This window comes from Bos taurus, chromosome 26 (genome assembly GCF_002263795.3).
Source record: "Bos taurus isolate L1 Dominette 01449 registration number 42190680 breed Hereford chromosome 26, ARS-UCD2.0, whole genome shotgun sequence".
In the NCBI taxonomy this organism is placed as follows: Eukaryota; Metazoa; Chordata; class Mammalia; order Artiodactyla; family Bovidae; genus Bos; species Bos taurus.
In genome coordinates, this window is record NC_037353.1 from 24,586,151 (window position 1) to 24,606,265 (window position 20,115).

A 20,115-nucleotide genomic window follows, 5' to 3' on the forward strand; every position below is an offset into this window, starting at 1 on the left:
AATAAAACGTAGAAAATGCTGAAGTTCCATGTGGAAGAGACGGATAGTAGTTAATAATAGGTGCCATCTGCTGAGTGCCTAATATGGGTTAAGTACATTATTAACACATTTAATCCTCACATAACAACCCAGTGAGGTAGATGGTATTATCCCTGTTTCACAGCAGAAGAATGAAATGGTTCTGTAATATAGAGAAGTAATTGAAGTTTCATGTGGCTGAGCCAAGACTTGAACCCAGAGCTGCGCAGCCTGTGGTCCTGGTGTTGAACAGCGTCTTCTTCGTTAGGATAACGTACAAAGACTTTGGGGCAAGTGATTTTGTCTTGACTGTTTCAGAGTAAATTCTGTTTGTAATACTAGTGCATTATTTCTTTTTCCCTTCCTTTTTAAGACACTGGAAGAAGAGTTTGCTAGGAAACTACAGGAACAGGAAGTGTTCTTTAAAATGACCGGGGAGTCTGAATGCCTTAACCCATCGACACAGAGCCGGATTTCCAAATTCTACCCCATTCCTAGCTTGCATTCCACTGGATCGTAACAGAGGGAAGCATGCTGTGGTTGGGTTTGGCTTTTTAAGTACGTCATTCTGTTCTCTTCATCTTTAGCCGTAGTCTATCAGAGAGCTCACGAAGACAATCACCTGCCTCACCTTCTCGGTGTTTTTTGTTTGTTTTACTTGTTTAGTAACGATGGAGGGGAAGGAACTAAGACAGATGCTGGGCCATGTTGGCAAAGTAGCATCTCACAGTAATTCCCTAAGGTGATTTTTGCATATGCTCTTAAAAATCGTGTTATTTAGATACTGTTACCTGAAAGTTATTTAAAGAAAACTGTTACGTCATTTAAGTATTAGTAAATATCTTTTTACATGACAACTTCTCAGTGATGTCTAAAATCTATAATTGAAGCTCTCTACACTGTGGAGAATTGGAATAATTTTTTGGTGAAGTAGCTCTCATGAAAAAATTTTGAGTGGCTCAAAATATGATATTGATTCAGTAAATAAATCTCTTTAAATGTTAGCATCGGACTCTTTTAAAAGAGAAAAATTATTTCAGTAATTTGTCTAAAATAATTACTTGTTTAGACATAAACTAATAATTAAGGGTGCTAGCTTTATTATATAAAATAGTGCCTAAAACACTAAATTTCAATTCAGTCTAAAATAGCATTTCCTCCTTTTGATTCAACAGGGACAAAACACCCTTAGCATTAAGCATTATTGTTTTTTAAATCTTGCTCGTATTACCATTTGATAGAAGTTTTCATCCTAAAGTATAAGTTGGAAAGATGAAAAAATAAAAGGTAGCTTTTAGATGTCCAAATTGAAAATATAAAACTCACCAAATTAAAAAAAGATAGATTTAGCTATCTCAGCTTATTTCCTAAAGTAATACATGAGCTGGTTAAATGGCTTCTCCCGTCTTAGCAACTTCTGTTTAAAATTCTGTCATAGGCCGGCAGGCTCTGAGTTATATTTATGAATATATTTTTCTGAAATTAATCTCAAAAGAGGCATTTGTTCAGAGTAATTTTGAAGGAAGAATTTAAATAAAATATTTAGGCAAATACCAGAAATGACTTTTTATTGTTTTGAGATAAAGTCATTCATATTTTGGTTTTGTTTTTTCCATGTTTAAATTATTTACATGATTTGAGTGGGAAAGTCCTAAAACCTTTATCCTGTGGCTGCTTGATATGTGTAATTATTAATGAAATGTTCACTCTAGTCCTCTTGAGGGTTAGATTTTCAAGCACGTGTCAGGTCAAACAGTATTACAAACCATATTTTGAGGTTGTGAGACAGCACATTTGTAGATGAAGCTTGCTGCCTGCCGTTTGCAGACTATTAATGAGTGCTAGGTACCAAATTGTAGAAATGTCAGTTTTTAGTAATGTTACAGTTGAGGCTGGTGAAAAATGCAAATGAAACTTTGTGGGAACACTGATTCATGTTAAGAAAATGTAAATATCTGTAGCACTTTCTTACAGTTAATTTGAAAACTTTGAATGCTGAACCTTATTTTGTCAGTGGTTTATAGATGATTTAAAAATGCATGTGATTTTAATTTTGTAATTGTTTTGACAAGCATAATTTACTTGGACAACTTTGTAGGTAGCCTTAACTTCTGCCCAAGTTTGTTTTTTATATAAATATATATACATATATATATTATGTATGGTTGTAAATTCATACACTTATCACATGAATGTGTTACTGTATACAAAACTTTGAACGCTTTATTCTCAAATGCTGGACTGAAAAATGTTTTGAAAGCCTTTTAAAAAAAAAAATATATATATATATATCTTTATAATGTTCAGGATGATGGAAATTGTTTATATTGTTATGATAGAAATGACAGTATAATGTTACCCAGTGTATTTAATGATTTATTTGAAGGAGAGGAAGAAGGTTCTCCTACCACTTCCTCCTTTGAGATTTTCAGTATATTGACTTTTTAAAAATGAATACTTCAGGCAGTAGACATTTTTTCAGTATCATTTAAGTGATATCCTATGTGATGAATGGCTTATGGCCCATAGTTAATTTGGTCTGAATATTTGGTTCTTTTTATTCCTTTCAACTTGACATTCAGAGAATTGAATAAAGGAAAGAGGCTCAGAGTAGAAGGATGGACCCTCTGGTAAGTTTATTAGCAGCTCTTGCATCTCTGTAAAATTACCCTTTGGATTCCTTGTTCACACTCGAGTTCTCTTTCAAATATGACCAGACCATATTCATGTGGGAGCAGGACTACAGAATGATACATATGTAGAGGTAAAACCTTCATTTTAATACTTAGAGTTACATAAATCTTTGCAAAAAGTGTTTTGTTATAGACCGTGCTGTTTGTGCCCATCCCTGCCCCCTTCCTGCTAGGCCCTGTATTCACATACAGAAGAGTGGTCTTTCTTTCTTCCATGAAGTGTACATAGGAGGTTGGGGGGGCAAAGACACCTTTGCAGTTGAAGAATACAGTCAAATCCATTCCTGATTTGGTGGTTTTGTTGCTGTGACAGAATGTGCTAGGAAATGCGTAAAAGCAGTTCTCCATCTGTGCCCCGTAGTTACTGGCCTCGCCCCGTCCCTGCGTGCTGTGGACACGCTGGCCACCACACTTCTGCAGGCCTAGCTCATGCAGCTCGTTGCACCAGGTTGCCTTTCCTAGTCCTGTCAATCCATGGTTAGGTGCGAATTGCTGAATTAGCTGCTATAACTCTATGGAGTCAGTTAAGCTTTTTCTTACCCTTTTCTGTGAGGAAGCTATAGGGTGGGTAAAGAGGAAATTTGGAGTGCTTATACCTTGCTGAAAATGTTAACACTTCCCTGTGACAGGATACAGCAAATTGTAATTAAATATAAACTAGAACCAGAGCTACCTCTAAGGAGTGTCTCCTCAAGCACAAAGCTCTCAGGCACATGAGACTCACTGTCACAGAGGGCCTCTGACTTCCTGAGCGTCAGTGAGCTTCAGAAGTGACTGTCCTTTTGTACTCTCCTAGTTCCCTTGTAACTGCAGTTTTCCCCATTCCACACTGTGCTGAAATGACAAGGACTCTTCTGAGAAGCCAAATCTGTCAAATGATTTGCTAGAGATACTGTTGACTGAAGGAAAATGGACAACTGAGGTGGAGGAGGAGAGCTCTTTAGTTCCAGTTCTAATAGGCTTCTGATTGAATAAATCCATTCTTTTCTGGGAAATGATCTTTTATAGGAAATGGGATGTTTTCAGTGCTTTTCTTAAGTTGAAGGCACAGCAGTTAATGCCACTCTTGTTGGTAGCCTATGGCTGACGTGGTTTTGATCCAGCTTTAAAACTTCTGCTGCTCAGCTTGGGGTAGAGTGTTATACCAGTGTTAAATGTTGGCTGTAGCTTTTTGTGATCCTTCTCTGATTTGCAGTGTAATAACTCCACAAGCTACATTTTTCAGAAAGAATTTGTTTCAGAAAATGCCTCTTGTCTGTTTGGGAGCAACATGTCTTTTCAATCATGGGATTGACAAATGAAAAATAAAGTTATTTCTTAATCTACTTTGGGAAGCAGTCTTTTATTGAGACTCTTTGAAACTAGATTGTCCTGCATGAGAATGTTCTGTAGCCGTTTTAAAAATCCTAGCTGTATTTTAAAGCTTGCAGTTCTCCAGATGGTCTGACCGGGACAATCAGAGGTACCATTGTTCCAGAGTGTCTACTCACCACACACAAGTGTCCTTTTCACTGCTAACTTGGAGGGAGTGGCTTTTGTCAAGCAAACCCCTCCTTTGAGTGGTGCTTAAAATATTTCCATCAACATATGTGTATATATATACCTCTCTTTTAATGTCCTTTTTTTCCCTTGAAATAGATTATTTTTCTCAAACATTTCACAAACCACATGACTCATTTCTGCTAAAAATAACCTGTTTTTTTTCATCACTAATACGTTCTGTGAGAATCAGTAGACATTAGGCAGCATCATCTGGCGAGTAGTCAGCTTGGCCGGAGGGAGGCACCATGTGTCACTTTCTAATCCAGGAACATTGCATACTGCAGAACTCATGCTTGACTTGTTTTTTTTTTTTTTAATGAAACAAAAGAGGCTAAGACCCACTTCCATCCAGCTGAGGACATATCTCATATCTGGGTTCTATTCAGAGAAGTTAGCAGTTTGGGGCTTTTACCCTATTTCTCTTGGGTGTCAGATTCTGTGAAGACTTTGGATAGCTTGGATGGGTAAGTCTCAACTAGGACAAAACTCAAAAGTTTGGTTAATCAAGATAAGAATCATTAACGGGGATATGAATACTTGAGCTAAGGCTACTATTACAAAGACAAATTGAGTCAAGCCTCTAGGTAAAACTAAAATATGAAAAAGGCACGATGCAGTCATTCATTATGCATAGTAAGTTTTCATTAGTAAAACGTCAAACTTAATAAACCAAAAACTATTTTCTTTTCCTTCTTTGCCTCCTTTCCTTTCTTCCTTCGCCCCCCGCCCCCGCCCCGCTTTTATTTATTTATTTTTTGGTTAGATAGATCACATTAAAACATAATGTTAAAAAAGAAAAAAGCCCTTTAATTGGAGATTTTGCAATTGAAATGACTCTTCATCTAACAGACCACGTAAATGTTTATAGACATTGAAAAGTGCTTTCAAACCAACTGCACCCAGTCCCCCACGCGTTTCCTAGGTGCAGAGCAGGGGTGCTGGCTTCCCCGGCAGGCAGGCTGCTCTCCCTCCCCTCCCCTTCTTTCCTCTTTGCCCCTTGCCCTTCTCGTCCTGTCTGCCACAGCCTGGTTCAGGGTAACATACTATCAGCTCTAGTGTGGACCTACGGGACAGCATAGCTGCAATCAAACAGACTTCCTAAGTAAGTGGAAACGTGATACACAGTGAGAAAGAACTAGTAGAAACCCTGTCACCACCTTCAAGGGAAGTAGATTTCTTAATTTTTTCAGTTGCGAGAGTTTCTTCTCAACCAGCTGATTCTGTTTGTTACGACTAGAGAATGCAGGGTAAAGAGGAGAGAGAGGAGCTGGGAGCACAGCCCTGCAGCGTTAACCAAAACAGCCTCCTCGAGTGGTACCCCAATCCCGTCTTCCAGTTTCTGGGCTTGTTTTTAAGGAAAAGCTCAAGGGCGCCTGAAACAGCTTTTATGTATCTGGCTTTCCTAGGCTGGTGTTAAAAGAAGCCAAGGCGCTCGGGCCTGGACAGCAGGGAGACCGGCCTCATCCTACAACACCGCACGTGGCCACTCCCGAGTCCACCCTGTGAAGCTGTCTCAGACTGTGTATCTTGGACTGAATTCTGCAGACATACACATTGTCCCAGACTAAGATAAGGGTTCTAGTTGACTATTTGCTGTGTCAGTAAGACAGTGAGCCTCCAGCTTTTACCCTCTGGAGAAGTCTTGACCTAAGTGCCATAAGCCACTGCAAGAACTGGTCCAGGGGGCTCTTCCACCATGGGTTGCTTATGGCTTGACGGCAATGCTTCTCCTCCTCCGCCCAATGTAGAATTGGTCACCTAGAAGTGGGCCAGTGAACAGGAAGTTAGGAAATGCCTTGCAGTCTCTGGGGACTTTCTCTTGGGTAATCACAGCAAGTGTGACCACTGCAAAACTGGCTTGAAAGATGAACTCTTCTGTAAGACTGTCTGATTTAAATGGATTACCCCATTTCATTACCAGCCTGGTTTTCCCTCTCCTCCTTGCACTGACACTCTCCTTCCTTTCCCCCTGGTGGTTCACTTGATTGTTACACAATTGACATTGTTGGCAGTGTCTCCTTGTAGTAACTGGCATTTGCCTAAGATTTTCAAGCTTGCTGTGGCACATGCCGCCTGTCTCCCAGGCCTCCAGAAACCCACACCATAGTCGTGAGCCTTACCTTTGTCTCCTTTTTCTCCCTTGTGCCCTCGAGGACCTGGTGGCCCAGCAGGGCCCCTCTCACCTAGGAGGACAGGGGGGCACAGCTAAGTGGGGGCACAGTACAGGGCTCCTCCCCACAGGAGGAGCTGCACGCACTCCCCCATGGCTCTGGCAAGGGAGCTGCTTCCCACAGGGGTGGTCGTTCCACAGGTGGCTGTTTCAGCCACCACTTACCTTTGGGTCCAGGGATGCCCATCTCTCCCTTCTGCCCAGGGGGTCCTGGGATGGCTCCATAAGCTGCAAGGGGGAGAAGCGGGCCTTAGACTAGAGATCACCCGGGTGCTTGGCAAGTAAAGTGATTTGTCGATAATGGTAGAGTTTGGACTTGTAAGAGGAAAACCAAGTTTATCAGCTTTTTAGCATCTCAAGTGTTAATGAGGTTTTTCGGGACTCTGGTTCGTGAGACTGTGCAGCAAGGTAAGTCTGGGGAAGGTAAATGGGGGCTGCCCTTACTTCGGAAAAAGTCCATGAGGTCCTCAGTCACATTGCTGTAGGCGGAGAAGATCTTGCTGATGCCAGGGGGCCCCTGGGGCCCAGGCCGGCCTGGGGGGCCCTGCACCGTGTAGGCCATCCCTTGGAGCAGCCCCTGACCTGTGAAACACAGAGTGTGGTGGGCACAGGGAGTAGGGGTCACCGGCCCCCTCTTCAAGGTGGGAGCGCAGGGCCCTCTGACTAACTCCCAGTACAGTTTTGACTCTTATGCAGCAGCGAGGAAGGAGCCCTGCAACTTCTTTTGTCTCCGGTGTTGGTGAGCAGGTCTCCACCTCCAAGGGCTTATATTGCAGGCCTTTTACTATACATTGTTGTATTGGTAAGCCACAAGGGGAAAGGGCTTAGCCACCAACCTTCCCTCAGCCCCCTCCACAGTCATAGACACTTCTGAGAAGCACAAGTAAGAAGGGGAAACAAAGGAACCCCAGCTTCTCTGCTCCCTGCAGCACAGGTTGCAGTGCTGACTGGGCCACTTGAACTAAGCTCGTCTTCAGTCCCGGCCCATCTGATGCCAGGACCGCTGTCCTCCTCAGCGTGGAGGTGCTCTCATGCTCCCAACCCCACAGCCCTGAGGCTTCATGGCCCGACTTACGCTGCAAGCTCTCCGACACCCGAACAGCCAGCTCGTTGTAATCCAGACCTCCGGCAAAGCTGGTCCCGAATCTGCCATTGCCGCCATACATGCCACTCTCGGCTGCGGCCCCGTAGCCTCGGCCCATGTCCATGCCAAAGGCTCCCGCTTCGCCCAGGGAGCCTCCACTGGCTCCTCCTATGCCCATGGAGGAGCTGTAGGAGGTGTCCCTACTGAAAGAGGAGGAGCTGCCACTCCGGCTGTAGGAGCTGTCCGTGGACACCAGGCGGGTGTCCCCGGGGGGCCCCTGGGGCCCAGGGGGACCCGGGGGGCCAACGATGAAGCTACGCACATCAGGACCTGGGGGGAGGAAGCGGCATTACTGGGAGCTGGGTCTGGGGGAGAGGAAGAAGTGGGAACTGGGGTGGGGGGCTGGTTCTTGACACCCTTTAGCAGGATGTGAACTCGCACCGAGTGGAGTGTGGGCTGAGAAGAAGCCGGACTTCTCCTGCTGGGGTGGCTAAGGTGTTTAGCCACCAGGCCCTTCAAACCCTGGCCACCCTTTCATAGAGAGAAGCCCGGACTGGGAGGGGACAGAGGAGGGACAGGGACGACAGGGGCACCTACTTGTGAGATAGCTAATCAGCTCACTCCGGAAGCTGTCACTGTTTTCAGCTGCGTATGTCGCCAGAGCTCCTGAGATGCCCGGGGGCCCTCTAGGGCCTGGGGGACCCGGGGGACCAGGAGGGCCTGGGATGGATGATAAGCCGGCAGCTGAGCAGGAAGCAAGAGACAGAGAAGAATCAGGGATCCATCACCAGGACCACTGAATTCCCAGCCTGGGGCCCTCTAGAAGGAGGCAGAGGGAGACCCACACACCCGGGTCCTGGCTTCCTCCAGAGTAAGTGCTCCCCACTGCCCTCCACCCCCAGTCCCAAGCCTCATTCAACCCACATCACATCCCCTCCCCCAGCTCTTCTGGGACTCAGAGCTCCCGGCTGGGCACCTGGTCATCTGCTGGCCCGAGCTCTCCCATGACTTCAGAGCACAGTCTCCCCAACCCACCCCCACCCCCACCTCGCCACATCTCCCCCTGCAGGGCTGAGAGCACCTCGCCTGCCTCACTCCTTACTCTGCAGGTAGGATGAGAGATCCTCCGTGCTGATGCTGGACCATGAACTGCCTGGGAGCCCTGGGGGCCCAGGGGGACCTGGGGGCCCAACGATACCTCTGAATTCAGACCCTGAGACACCGAGGAAGAGCAAGGATCAGTTAGGCCTGGACCGAGGGGCTCTGCCCTCCACCCTGAAGCACTTGATCAGATGGCCCTGATCAGCCCTACCTTGGAGCAAGGAGAGGAGCTCCTCATAGGATGTGCCCGGCAAGCCTGGGGGCCCCGGGGGGCCAGGAAGCCCGATGCTGACTCCAGTGCCTGAGGAACGAAATCCCAAGTTGTGATGGATGCAGGTCAGGCAGGGAAGGGAGAGTGGAAACACCATATCGGAGAGGAAGCCAGATGGAAGCCACTTGAATGGAAGTAGGGGCCGGGAAAGGGGTGAGAGGGGCAATAGGGAGAGACTGGCAGAGACGCAGGCGTGAGATCCTGGGCAAGGACACTGCAGAGGAGGGACTCCGAGGCTGGGGAAGAGTGCAGGTCAGCTCTCTCCTGCTGGGTGTGTGCATGTGTGCGTGCATGCAAAGGTGGGCATGTGTCTAGAGAAGTGTGCATGTGAGTCGTGTGCACAGTCCTTGCAGAACAGTGCCCGGGGCACTCGCTCTGGCTTCCCTCGCCAGGCTCTGTGACCTGCTCTGGGGCACAGGTTTGAACTGCTCTGAATACCACCCCTCCTCTGGGTTAGGTGCAGCCTAGTGGGAGAGGGTCAGGGATGTCTAGCCCCTGCATGCCCACCCAGGCCCTCCTGCCCCCCTTGCCAGGGGTGCAGACACTCACTGGACATGTAGCTGAGGATGCGGTTGCTCAGCTCTGCATAATCCAGAGACTGGAGGAACCAATCTCCACCGGCTCCTTGCGGCATCAGGTACTGCTGTAGATACTGACGCACATCATCTCCTGAAAGGAGAGGAGGCGCCATGGGCCACTGGCCAGCTTGGCCTCCTTGCAGACCGGCCCAAGTGATGTGTGAGCTGGGACATTGGCAAGCTGCCAGTAGCTGAAGGGGTACCTGCTACACTCATCCCTCAGGGGAGATCTGACACCCTCTGTCCAGCTGACTGCTGGGAGCGAAGTGGGAGTGGCTCCTTGGCCCGAGGGACCGCCAAGTGTGCCTGATAAGTCAGCCAGGAGAGAGGGGCACCCTTCAGCCCCCCAACCCCCACTGCCCCCCCCAGGCAACTCACGCCGGAGCGCAGCCAGGATGTCTTCAGAAGAGATGGAGGTGGAGGATGTGCCGATGTTGTAGCCGGAAGCTGTGGGGAAGGAAACCGGGTCACCTGCTTCGCTGGTACTGAAGCAGTGCCCTCATAACTCGAGAATCAAAGGCCTGGTCACCCAGCTGCTTCCCTTGGGGGGAAATGAATGAATGGGGCATTTGCAGGATATTTATAATTTCTATTTTTCTTAATCTGAACAAACCTTTTTTGGAAGCTAGATCCAGCAGCCTGATTACTATGAATTTAATATTGAGCATCACATTCACAAAAAGGGCAAAACAAGCAGCAAATTAAGAGACGAGGCTCCAGGAATGACCGTGGACCTGGGAGGAGGCTTGTCATCACAGGGGTGGCAAGAGGCTTACTCTGTAAGTAGCTCACGACGAGGCTGGCCAGCTCTGAGTAGTTGAAAGTCTCACCGGTGATGGTGGTGACAGGCCCGGGGGGACCAGGTGGGCCTGGGGGACCCTGAACTCCAGACAGATAAGACCTGATACTGTCACCTGCCAACAAAGAAAGCAAGTCAAGCCTGTCCCCAAGAGGGCGCGTCTCCCCCACAGAGGTGACCTGAGCACTTAACCCACTCGTGGGCCAAGGCAGGTCCAGCAGGGAGCCTGGACCCCCCTTGTTACAGATGGAGAAACTGACGCAGAGTCTGTGCTTGGCCCGGTGGATCTTGAGGGCTGTGGGCCAGCAAGACCCCAGTCGGTGACACATCTGACCAAGCTCTGGCACCCATGTGTGTGGAAATCACGCCCTCACCTCCATGGAATGTGCAGGGATGCAGTCTGGGGCACGCACACAGGGGTGAATGTGTGTGTGTGTGTGTGCACACATGGAAAAGTGTTTGTGTATATGAGCCTCTACTGGGGCTCTATGTCCATGTACAAGTCTATGTGCGTGGGCAGGTGTGAGAAGGTGGGAGTTAGGGAGCTCATGGACCTGCACACCTAGCACACACCTGTGCACACACATACACACGCATCCTGCCCCACTCAGATGTGGGGTACTCACTCTGCATGTAGTCAGAGATGTATTGCTGAATCTCCAGGCCAGAGCTGCTGAGGGAGCCTGGAGGCCCGGGGGGCCCTGGTGGGCCTGGAGGACCCTGCATGAACGTGGTACTTGACGACGATCCCCCTGCAGGAGAGAAGGCCACTGAGTTGGTCTGTCCTCTCTGGGGTCAAACCAAAGAGCACAGGCAATGCCTTCACAGTCTGAGGAGAGAGTCTTTCTCAGGAGAACTAGGACAGTGGCAACGAGCTCCTAGGAGCTCTCCCAGGCTGAGTCCTCCCTTTCCTTCGACAGCCTGTGCACTGCCCACACAGCCCTCCTCACCCCTGCACCCCTAGCTCCCGATCTCTGTTCTCGCCATCACTGTCATCGGCATTGTTAGTCATCTTTATCGTGCAGGCATCCTTGTCTCCCACCCCTGCTATCTTGTAACCTCCTCAGGGGCAGTTCAGAATCTAGCATGTAGAGAAAGTACCTCATTAACACTGAATCATGGATTCGTGAATGAATTAGTTAATTAATATCCTTATTGGCACAATCAACCTCACTTGAAGACGGGGAGAATTTTGGGCACCTTGGCTTCTTACCTCGAGAGGGCCCACCAGGAATGCCAGGAGCCCCTGGGACTCCGGGATCACCTGGAATCCAAAACAAGAAGCTGTTTGCATTGCCTCCTCCAGGAAGCCTCCCCTGGTTAAGCTCAACCACTCTATATCAAATTGTGACTCAACAACTGACCCATGTTTCTCAGTCTCATTTCTGAAATGATACCACAGCTTCCTTGGGCAGAGACTGTATCCCTCCAACCCCGTCCCTTTCTCCCTCAGGCTCTCCTTTCTTCAGCCTCTTCTTCCTCCCACGGCTGGAGCACTAGCAATTAGTCCTTGCCCTCTCTTCGGGCTCTGGGAGCCAGCCTTGTTCCCACTCTCCACTGCCTGCACTGACCTTTGTCACCCTTGGGTCCCTGAGGGCCGGGTGGGCCTGGTGGTCCCTGCAGGTTGAGTCCAAGAGAACTGGAGCCTGGAGGCCAACAACACAGTGCAGTCAGCGGGCGGGAGAGGCTCCAGTCGGGGGGACGGCGGTGCTCAGCACTTACCTGAGCCTGACAGCCCTGGGAAGCCTCGCTCGCCTGAGGGACACAGCAGAGAGGGGACGGTCAGCTGTGCCCGCGTCCCTCTCCTCATGCCCCACCGAAGACACCACCTCCCTCCCGAGGCTCCCTAAGACTTATGACACAGCTGGGGCAGCACCGGCCCTCGGGCAGTACCTAGAGCTGCCGCATAGACATGTGCACACACGCACACGCAGGCACATAATTCTCAACCACAGACACCCTCTGATCACTCATTTGGACCAAACCCCAGAAGCTCAGGGATCTCGGAAGGTCAGCCTCCACCCCCTAGGATTGTTTGAGGCCAGTTCTCCTGTACCTTGGTGTCCTCGGGGGCCTGGGGGGCCTGGGGGAGAAAGCAGACAGTTGTGAGACATGTCCCAACCAGATGCTGCGACTTCAAGGGGCCCGAGGAGGGGGCGGGACAGGGCTCTGGGCCCAGAGCAGACTCAGGGCTTGGGGCTCCCCACACCTCTGCTCCAACAGGACAAGGCAGAGGTGGACATGCTTTGCAGAGCTTCTGACCAACCCCCGGCCCCTGCTCCAAGCTGCTGAGCTCCTAATGGGGTGTGGCAGGAGAATGAAGACCTGCCCCAGCTCGTCCAGCCTTGTCCAAATTCCTCTGGCCACCAGCAGGCCAACCAGGGGCACACTGACTCCCGGGCCCCCTAAGACACTGCTCTTACCTTGGTCTCCCTTGGGGCCTGGGGGGCCAGGTGGGCCTGGAGGGCCAGAGAAGAAAGTCTCTGTTGAGGGAAGAAATAGTTTTGAGTGTGGACGCAATGATGTTTGCGAGGGAGCAGCATCTAGAACAGCACCAGTCGTTCTGTAGATGATCAACATTTGTCAAATGGATGGATGGATGGTTGGTCGGGAAGTTGGATAGAAAAATACTTAAAAGTAAAGAAGGAATGAAAAGCCTGGTGCATGGACGGATGCATTTTCTGCGAGGGATAAGCTCTGGGCTCAAGTTTGCCCTAAACTTATTTCCGTATGCTTCTATGTTCTATGGTCAGCATTTATCTCATGTCAGGAGCATGTGTCCTGCCTGCTTTATCAGAACTGGACTCCCTGATGATAGGAATTAGGTCTCTCTAGTCAGCCAGAAGCTCCCCACAACAGAATCGGCTGTCTCCCCCAGGCTGGGCTACCAGGGGCTCTCAGGGTGGCTGGGCTGGCATCAGCACCCTCCTTCCCTGCAGCAGGTAGCACGGCGTTTATGCAAACACATCCATGGTGGCAAGTCAGAAGGAGGGAGCGTGGACAGTAGGTCAGGAAGACTGCATGCCCGTGACCGCAGCGTGTGTTGGGGTTGGGGCTGGGGCCGAGGTGGAGAACAGGAGTGATTTGACCCCCCAGCATTACCTGAGCTGGTCAGGAGAGATCCTGGTGGGCCTGGTGGGCCTGGCAAGCCTTCCCCTAGAAAAGAGAACCGCCCAAGACTTATCAATTCCAAGAGGTGGCCAGGAACCCTCTGCCCAGGAGGAGCAGCAGAGAAGCTCTTCCTAAGAACCAGCCAGGAAGCAGCCCGGGCTCTGGTCCCACTGTCTCCCACCTACCCCGCTCTCACCCGCTGGGCCTGGGGGTTCTGGGGGGCCTGGCATGGACAGTCTTGTAGAAAAGGGTAAGGAAGAAGCAATGCTGAACCCAGGATCTTGCTTCCTCACTAAGTGCCTTGAGCCCTGCCCTGCCCCCAAGATTTCCCACCTTCCAAAGACCCCTGAGTGCTCACCTGGTGGCCCGGGAGGTCCAGGTGGGCCTGGGGGGCCTCGTAAATCAATACCCTCTGTGGAAAGAAGAAACCAGAAATGAGTAAAAGCTGTCATGAGACTGCTCTCTCTGCCAGCCTTACCCCTCACCAGGATCATCAGCAACTCTACTCACACCCCACACCAAGTCATGGGTCATGGCCTGGGACCCTCCAAGACACCCTTGGCTAGAGGTGCCTTTTGCTCTGAGCAGGGTGGGCTGAGTGGCGCTCCCTGGTGGCTGTTGCCGGTGTGGCAGTGACGAGCAGGAGCATGGCTTCGGTGTCAGGAAGCCTGAGTTCAAGTCCTGCCTCACCACTGCTGGCTTGTGACTTGGGGCAAGATCTTGAGCTCTTTCAGCCTCAGTTCCCTCTGCTGTAAACCAGAGGCCCGAGACCGGTATCATCAGGGCGTTGCACAGGCTCTCTGGGACACCAAGGCAGAGTGGCAGGCACATGGCGACTGCCGGACTGGGGCCGGCGTTGTCTTTGTTAAGGTGTCCAGTTGTTAAGGTGTCCGGGAGGGCGGCCCGCAGCATCTCTGCCTGGGCTCTTTAAAGGATGGGGAACAGGAGGACCCAGGAGTCAGCCCTGCCAGGCCGAGTCTGGGGCTGAGAACCCAGGGACCCCTGTGGCGGTTTTGGGTGGGGAGGTCCAGGACTCATCACACCCGCAGGGCTGGGTGCAGACACCCCATGTGGCCCTGGTCCTCCTGGAATCCGAAGAAGCTGTCTGACAGCTGCGCCAGCCCCTGTGACTCATCTCCATGGCTGATAAAGCCCCTCTGTTCTCTTCTCTCAGCTAGCACTGCGTCTCAGAGGAGCTGGCCATCCTTACGCTGGGGCTCACGATGACTCCCGGGTGCAGCTGCCGCAGGCCCCCATGCTCGGCCACCTCCCCACTCCCAGCCCCGCGCCACCTGTCCCAGAGAAAACGGTGGTACTCACGGGTGGACAGGACCTCAGAGAAGGAGCTGCTGCTGCCCATGAATGATTCGCCAGCCAGGCCCGGCTCCCCTCGCGGGCCTGGGGGGAGGACAAAGAGTTGGGGGTCACCGCTCTCAACAATCTGTCAGTGTGGGGCTGAGCTGAGGATGGGCGGGAATGAGCCAAGTGTGGGTGGGGCCAGAGTGTTGGCTGGGAACCAGAAACACCCCAGGAAGAAATGGAGGATCTGGAGCCAGATGGTATTTTGGATACAGTCTGGATATTTGGCTAAGTTGCTGGACAGTGACCTGATTCTCAGGATCTGGTCACAAGAAGCCTGAGGCCTGTGAAAACTGCTAAGCTAGATCCTGATCCAGGAGCCTCAATCTCCCTTTCTAGGGGAACCCCTACCTCCTCAGAAACATGGAAGGGGGTGGGAAGAGGTGTCTCCTCTGGCTGCTGAGGCCTTGCAAGGGCCTTGTGATGAGCTGGGGGGCCCCCTCGCCTCCCTTCCCGGGATGCACCTCTCTCATTTCATTTTAAAGATGGGCATATTTCCACCCTGGGAAGGAAGCTCTCCCCACAGCCTATGGTCATGCATTCTTTCAGAGCGACACATACCTTGCTGTCCTGGAAGACCAGCTGGACCAACAGGGCCTGGAAATGGGGTTGGGGAAGAATAGGTTTTACCACACCTTGAGGGTCAGAGTTCTAGAAGAACTGAAGAAAAGGCAGGTGCCTAGGTACATAAGTGGCTTTCTCACAAGGCATGGAACAGTGGCCCAAAGTGATCAGCTTGCTTATTTGAAAGCAATAAGCAATTTGAGACCAGCCCTGTGGTCTGTTCTGGTGAGAAATTCTCTGCCAGGCCCTGGGGCCCTGGGATGGGCAGGACTCTGACACTGTCCTCTGATGATTCGAGATTTCTAAACGCCCACAGTGTGCCCTCTGTCACTGGAATTTATCAGGAGAGAAGGCACTGGTCTTCTTGCACTGGTCATGTTAAATAATGTATTTCACTTACACACAAACATTTTAAATAATTGAAAAAGACATAAAAAAATAACATGCATTTTAGATAAATAAAAAAAATATCACCCATAATTCTTTAACTTGCAGGCATTTTGTTTTATTTCCTTCCAACAGTTTTTTCTTATAAAAATGTAGTTGCAACCACCGAGCACACATTATTGAGCATGCTGTGCTAAGTCACTCAGTCGTGTCTGACGCTTTGTGACCCCATGGACTATAGCCTGCAAGGCTCCTCTGTCCATAGGGATTCTCCAGGCAGGCATACTGGAGTGGGTTGCCATTTCCTTCTCCAAGGGATCTTCCCAACCAGGGATAGAATCCAGGTCTCCCACATCGCAGGCGGATTCTTTTTTGACTGAGTCACCAGGGAAGCCCATTATCGAGTATTCTCCTCTTTAAACATCTTTCCTTTAAGTCTTCCTATTTTTGTAGCCATCTCATTATTGTTGGACAATTTAGGGATGTTTGCTTCAAATAGACTCCTAGCATTTTTGTTGCCCCTGATGCATGTTATCAAGTTGTTTTCCAAGAGGAAACAATTTGAGGACAGACTCTTGAGAGGAACCTGGGCCGAACCCTGATTCAGCTACTTCTTGGCTGCATGGCCCTAAGCACATCGTTTACCTGCTGGGGCCTGAAGTGGTGCTGTGGGGCCTGTGGAAGCAAAGCACACTCAGGGCTTGGGATACTTGCTGGGGAGTAATCAGGGCTCACCAGGCTGCCAGGGAGGGGCTTTCTCAGCCTCTTCCTATTCTTCCCCGGGTTCCAACCCAGGTTTCAGATTTGACTGAACGCCACTGTAGTCAAACATCAGCAAGCCTGATGCTGACCTGGGGCAAAGCAAGAGAACAGACTGACCTGGGGCTCCTGGAGGTCCCGGAGGTCCCATGGCTCCAGGAGGTCCCGGGGGACCTGGGACAGTGATAGTCGACGATCCCTCTGTAAACAGAAGGCACATTCAATGCTGAGCCCCACTCTCCTCATTCAGAGGCACAGGGACCAGGCCGGGCTGTGGGCCAGGTTGGGCCAGTACAACCTCTAAAATTCCCCCACCCTCCTCCCTCTGACTGGCAGAGCCAGCACTGCATTCTGCCCAAAGCACTGAGCCTGTAGATGTGGAGGGTGTGGAGACAGAGCCAGGACAGATGCCCAGTACCCTCTGCAGGGCCTGCCTACCTGAAGTCATGATCTTGCCTGGAGCTCCTGGTTCACCTGGGAGGGGAGGAAGAGGAGAGTGGTTCAATAAATCATTTTCAAGGCTTCTGATTGCATTTGAGACCCATTCCTAACCCTCAGGCTAAAGGCATTTGAATTAACTGAAGGGGAACAGGCAGGATGCATTAAGCACCAGTCTGTGCCCAGGAGACCCTGGAGGCCAGAGAGTCAATCTTCTTGGCTCACAATAGCTTTTGGACGAAGCTGGGTCTCTGCAAAGGGGCTTCACTGGTGGGTGTTGGAGAGTGTGCCTTTTGATGAGGCCAGAATATGCCAATTTAGGAATCATTCCCACTCCCATAGTCTATCTTCTCTCACCAGGGGCATCGAAGGCTCTTACTGGGAATTTCTTTAGGTGGAAAGAGTACCGAGAGGTCAAAGAGCAGAGGTAGTAAGCCTGCAGGGTCAAGTCTAGTTCCCATGCTCCTCAGGTGCCAATTCCCCGGGACAGGATAGGGGCCGTGCAAAGTTAAGGTGGTGGTGGTGGGGGGTGGCGGTCTGTGGTCTGAGGAATCCCGAGTTATGTAAAGGTTAACAGACGTCTTCTCTGCCCTGTGTTTCAGAGGATTGAAAGGGCAAATGTGCATGGGAGACTTCCAAGACGGGGATGGCAGATTCACACTTTCTCAAGGCCATCTCAGTGAGGGATCTCTGTGGACTGGAGACCCACAGATTCTAGAGAACCAAGAGAGTGAAGTAGAGGACGGAAGGGTCCTTGACTGGAACTTTCTTGTCATTTCCCAAGGCCTGTGGGTATTCAGTCATCCACACACAGAGGGGTGATGCTGATTTCCCCCTTTGGGGGAGCAGAGGGGTGGTCTCTACTTGTGTCCTGCCAGCCCCTGGGGGTCAAATCTAAGAAAAGTACTTGAGTTATTTTTGTTGGAACACAATCCAGTATCAGGTACAATGTCCGCCTCTTGTGCACACTGGACAGAAAGCCATAGCCCCTGGAGAAAGGCGGGGGGCTCTCCTGGAGAATCCCAGGCCTCTCCCTGAGCAGATCTGTGGACCTGGAGATGTGTTTGGCCAGGATGTGCTGAAAGAACTCCTTGGCCCCAACCAGTTGGAAATAGTTTCTGGAAAGTAGGTCCCCACAAGGTGACGGTGACAGAGGGCAGCTCTATGGAATGTCAGGGTTCAGGATGGTAGGCTCACAGGGACAGAAGGAGAGGACCGTCCCTGAGCAATGCCTGTCCTGGACTGGCCCAGGGTTGGGGGCGGATGCTAGCATTGCCCTACGCGGAAGGGTCCAGTCCTGAGGATGCTCCCCCCAGAACTCTGACTTTGCCCTCTCAGTAGCTTCTGAGACCCTCCTGAATGAAAGCCCCCTCTCAGAAAGGGGGTGGCAGTGTCCCAGTTACACTGAGGTCTATGTGGATTATAAAACCTGTCCCAGGGAAGAGTCACACTACGGGGGGACCAGCCTAAGTGAGGGGATGGAGCACTCTCGGGGTGTTTTAGAGGTGGGATGGAAAGGCCTTCAGGGGTGGGGGCAGCATGCTTCCAGATCCTCCTTCATCAAAGGCTGGGGGAAACCCAGGCACCAAAGTGAGGTTCTAGATTGTGGGGAACAGAGTGGGGCTTGAAGATTCAGGGCTTAGTTGATCAGAAGAATCCTTGGCTCCTCAACCTCACAGCCTTCCTCTGAAGCCACTAGATGCCACTGTTGATCCAGGCTCTTGCCAGAGAGGGGCCTCCTGCAAAAATGACTAGTGACTGTCTAGTTTGTTTGCAAAGCCACTTACCTTTAACTCCTGGTCGGCCGGGGGTACCAGGAATTCCTGATGTGATTGAAAACAAGTGAGTCAGGATGATGAAGGGCAGCAATCTCAGACACCCTGTGGTGGCACCTAGCACTGGGTCACCTAGCAAGGCCGCAATCACGCACTGAAACCTGCAGGCCCAGCTGACTGACTTCCACCTGGGCCCAGAGGCCCCTCAGGCAGTCTCTTGCTCTGAGCCCTTCTCCATCTCTAGGAAATGGGGCAACAGCTGGGCTGGAGAGAGGCGGAGGTGCATGGACCCTGCTGTGGGGGATCCCCTGAAGCCTCGGGGAGTAGGGACTGGGCTATATATCTGATATATCAGATACATTCCTATATATTCCTATATCTGATAACACTGCCTCTTGCTTTCATCCACTGAATTCCACCAGGAAGCATTAGAAACAAGTCCCTGTGTGCTGAACTGTTGGGGGAGATGTTGTTTGATTTTATTTTGTATCTTTGCCTAATTTCCTTTAAGAGTTGGGGCTGGTGTGGTGACAGTTTCTCAGATCCAGGTGGGTGCACACTATTCAGCTATTGGACAGACTGGACACTGGCGCTGTCCCAGAGAGGCTGGGCCCTTCTGCATGACACGACACCCACTCCCTGCTGAGCCATGGAGGCTGTGGTCTCTGTGGGACTAACGGGACTTCTGAGCCTCCTCACAGGGTGGGGGGGAGTGTGTGTGTCGGTGGGGGGGGTGGGGAGGTGGTCCCTGCACCATAGGGGGCCAGGCTCAGGCAGACAGAATTTGCTTGTGATCTAACCTCATCTCTCCAGAATGCCTTTCTAGATTGTTCTGTGAGTATTTTTCCTGCCTAAGGTGTTTCTTCAGACTCAGTAAAATGACCTGAACCCATTCTTGCTGGAGGGTGAGGGGAGGAGTGGAAACACTCTGGTGACTGGAGAAGCTTCTGCAGAATGCCAGGGGTGGGAGTGACCCAGTAACTCACCCTGAGGTCCTTGGGGTCCAGTGAGACCTATGCAAAACAAGACATGAAAGGAGAGTTGAAGGGCTGAGGAGCCCCTGCCTCAGCCCAGGAGCGGTGCAGGGAGATGAACCCTGTGTGTGGGGCAGCCGGACTCCAGGGTCCTCGTCACCCTCTGGGTGATGTGCAGTTCTCCGACCCACTGCTCCACTGGGGGGTGGTCCTTAGCCTTTTTGGGGTCTCAGACCCTTTGGTGTCTGAGAGCTACAAACCCAGAAAGTTCACACACTCATTGACTCTCATGCTGCCCCCTAGGCCATCTCCTTGGCACTCCCCATCTGTGTACCGGCCAGAGGAGCCAGGGGGCCCCCTGCTCCTCACAGGCCTCGGAGGATTGCCATCCGCCCTCTTTCCTGTTTTGATTTATCCCTCCTGCAGCTCTGGGGATCTTGCTCCTGTTGGGTCTTTGGTGGTGACCCTAACAGCGGCTTCTTTTCCCAGACT

At 50.9% G+C, this 20,115-nt stretch overlaps 2 protein-coding genes across 4 annotated transcripts in view; one reads left to right on the forward strand and one right to left on the reverse strand.

The window, feature by feature from the left end:
• The window catches only part of SLK (STE20 like kinase), a 62,155-nt gene extending 58,119 nt beyond the window's left edge, over positions 1–4,036 (forward strand). The window contains exon 18 of one of the 2 annotated variants that reach the window (XM_005225584.5): positions 392–4,036. In XM_005225584.5, the coding sequence (XP_005225641.1) occupies positions 392–538 (147 nt within the window). In that variant the 3' untranslated portion in view covers positions 539–4,036. The remainder of the gene's footprint in view (positions 1–391) is intronic. The other variant, NM_001206077.3, reaches the window with a different exon arrangement.
• Positions 4,037–5,039: 1,003 nt separating this feature from the next.
• The window catches only part of COL17A1 (collagen type XVII alpha 1 chain), a 46,875-nt gene continuing 31,799 nt past the window's right edge, over positions 5,040–20,115 (reverse strand). For both annotated transcript variants that reach the window (NM_001101980.1, XM_005225524.5), the window contains 25 exon segments: positions 5,040–6,011; positions 6,374–6,436; positions 6,589–6,651; positions 6,868–7,005; positions 7,499–7,837; positions 8,105–8,251; positions 8,610–8,720; positions 8,820–8,909; positions 9,429–9,548; positions 9,836–9,904; positions 10,234–10,371; positions 10,883–11,008; positions 11,470–11,520; positions 11,828–11,902; positions 11,979–12,011; positions 12,313–12,339; positions 12,680–12,739; positions 13,359–13,412; positions 13,726–13,779; positions 14,688–14,765; positions 15,288–15,323; positions 16,557–16,637; positions 16,875–16,910; positions 18,662–18,697; positions 19,636–19,662. In NM_001101980.1, coding sequence (NP_001095450.1) covers positions 5,959–6,011; positions 6,374–6,436; positions 6,589–6,651; positions 6,868–7,005; positions 7,499–7,837; positions 8,105–8,251; positions 8,610–8,720; positions 8,820–8,909; positions 9,429–9,548; positions 9,836–9,904; positions 10,234–10,371; positions 10,883–11,008; positions 11,470–11,520; positions 11,828–11,902; positions 11,979–12,011; positions 12,313–12,339; positions 12,680–12,739; positions 13,359–13,412; positions 13,726–13,779; positions 14,688–14,765; positions 15,288–15,323; positions 16,557–16,637; positions 16,875–16,910; positions 18,662–18,697; positions 19,636–19,662 — 2,105 coding nt within the window. In that variant the 3' untranslated portion in view covers positions 5,040–5,958.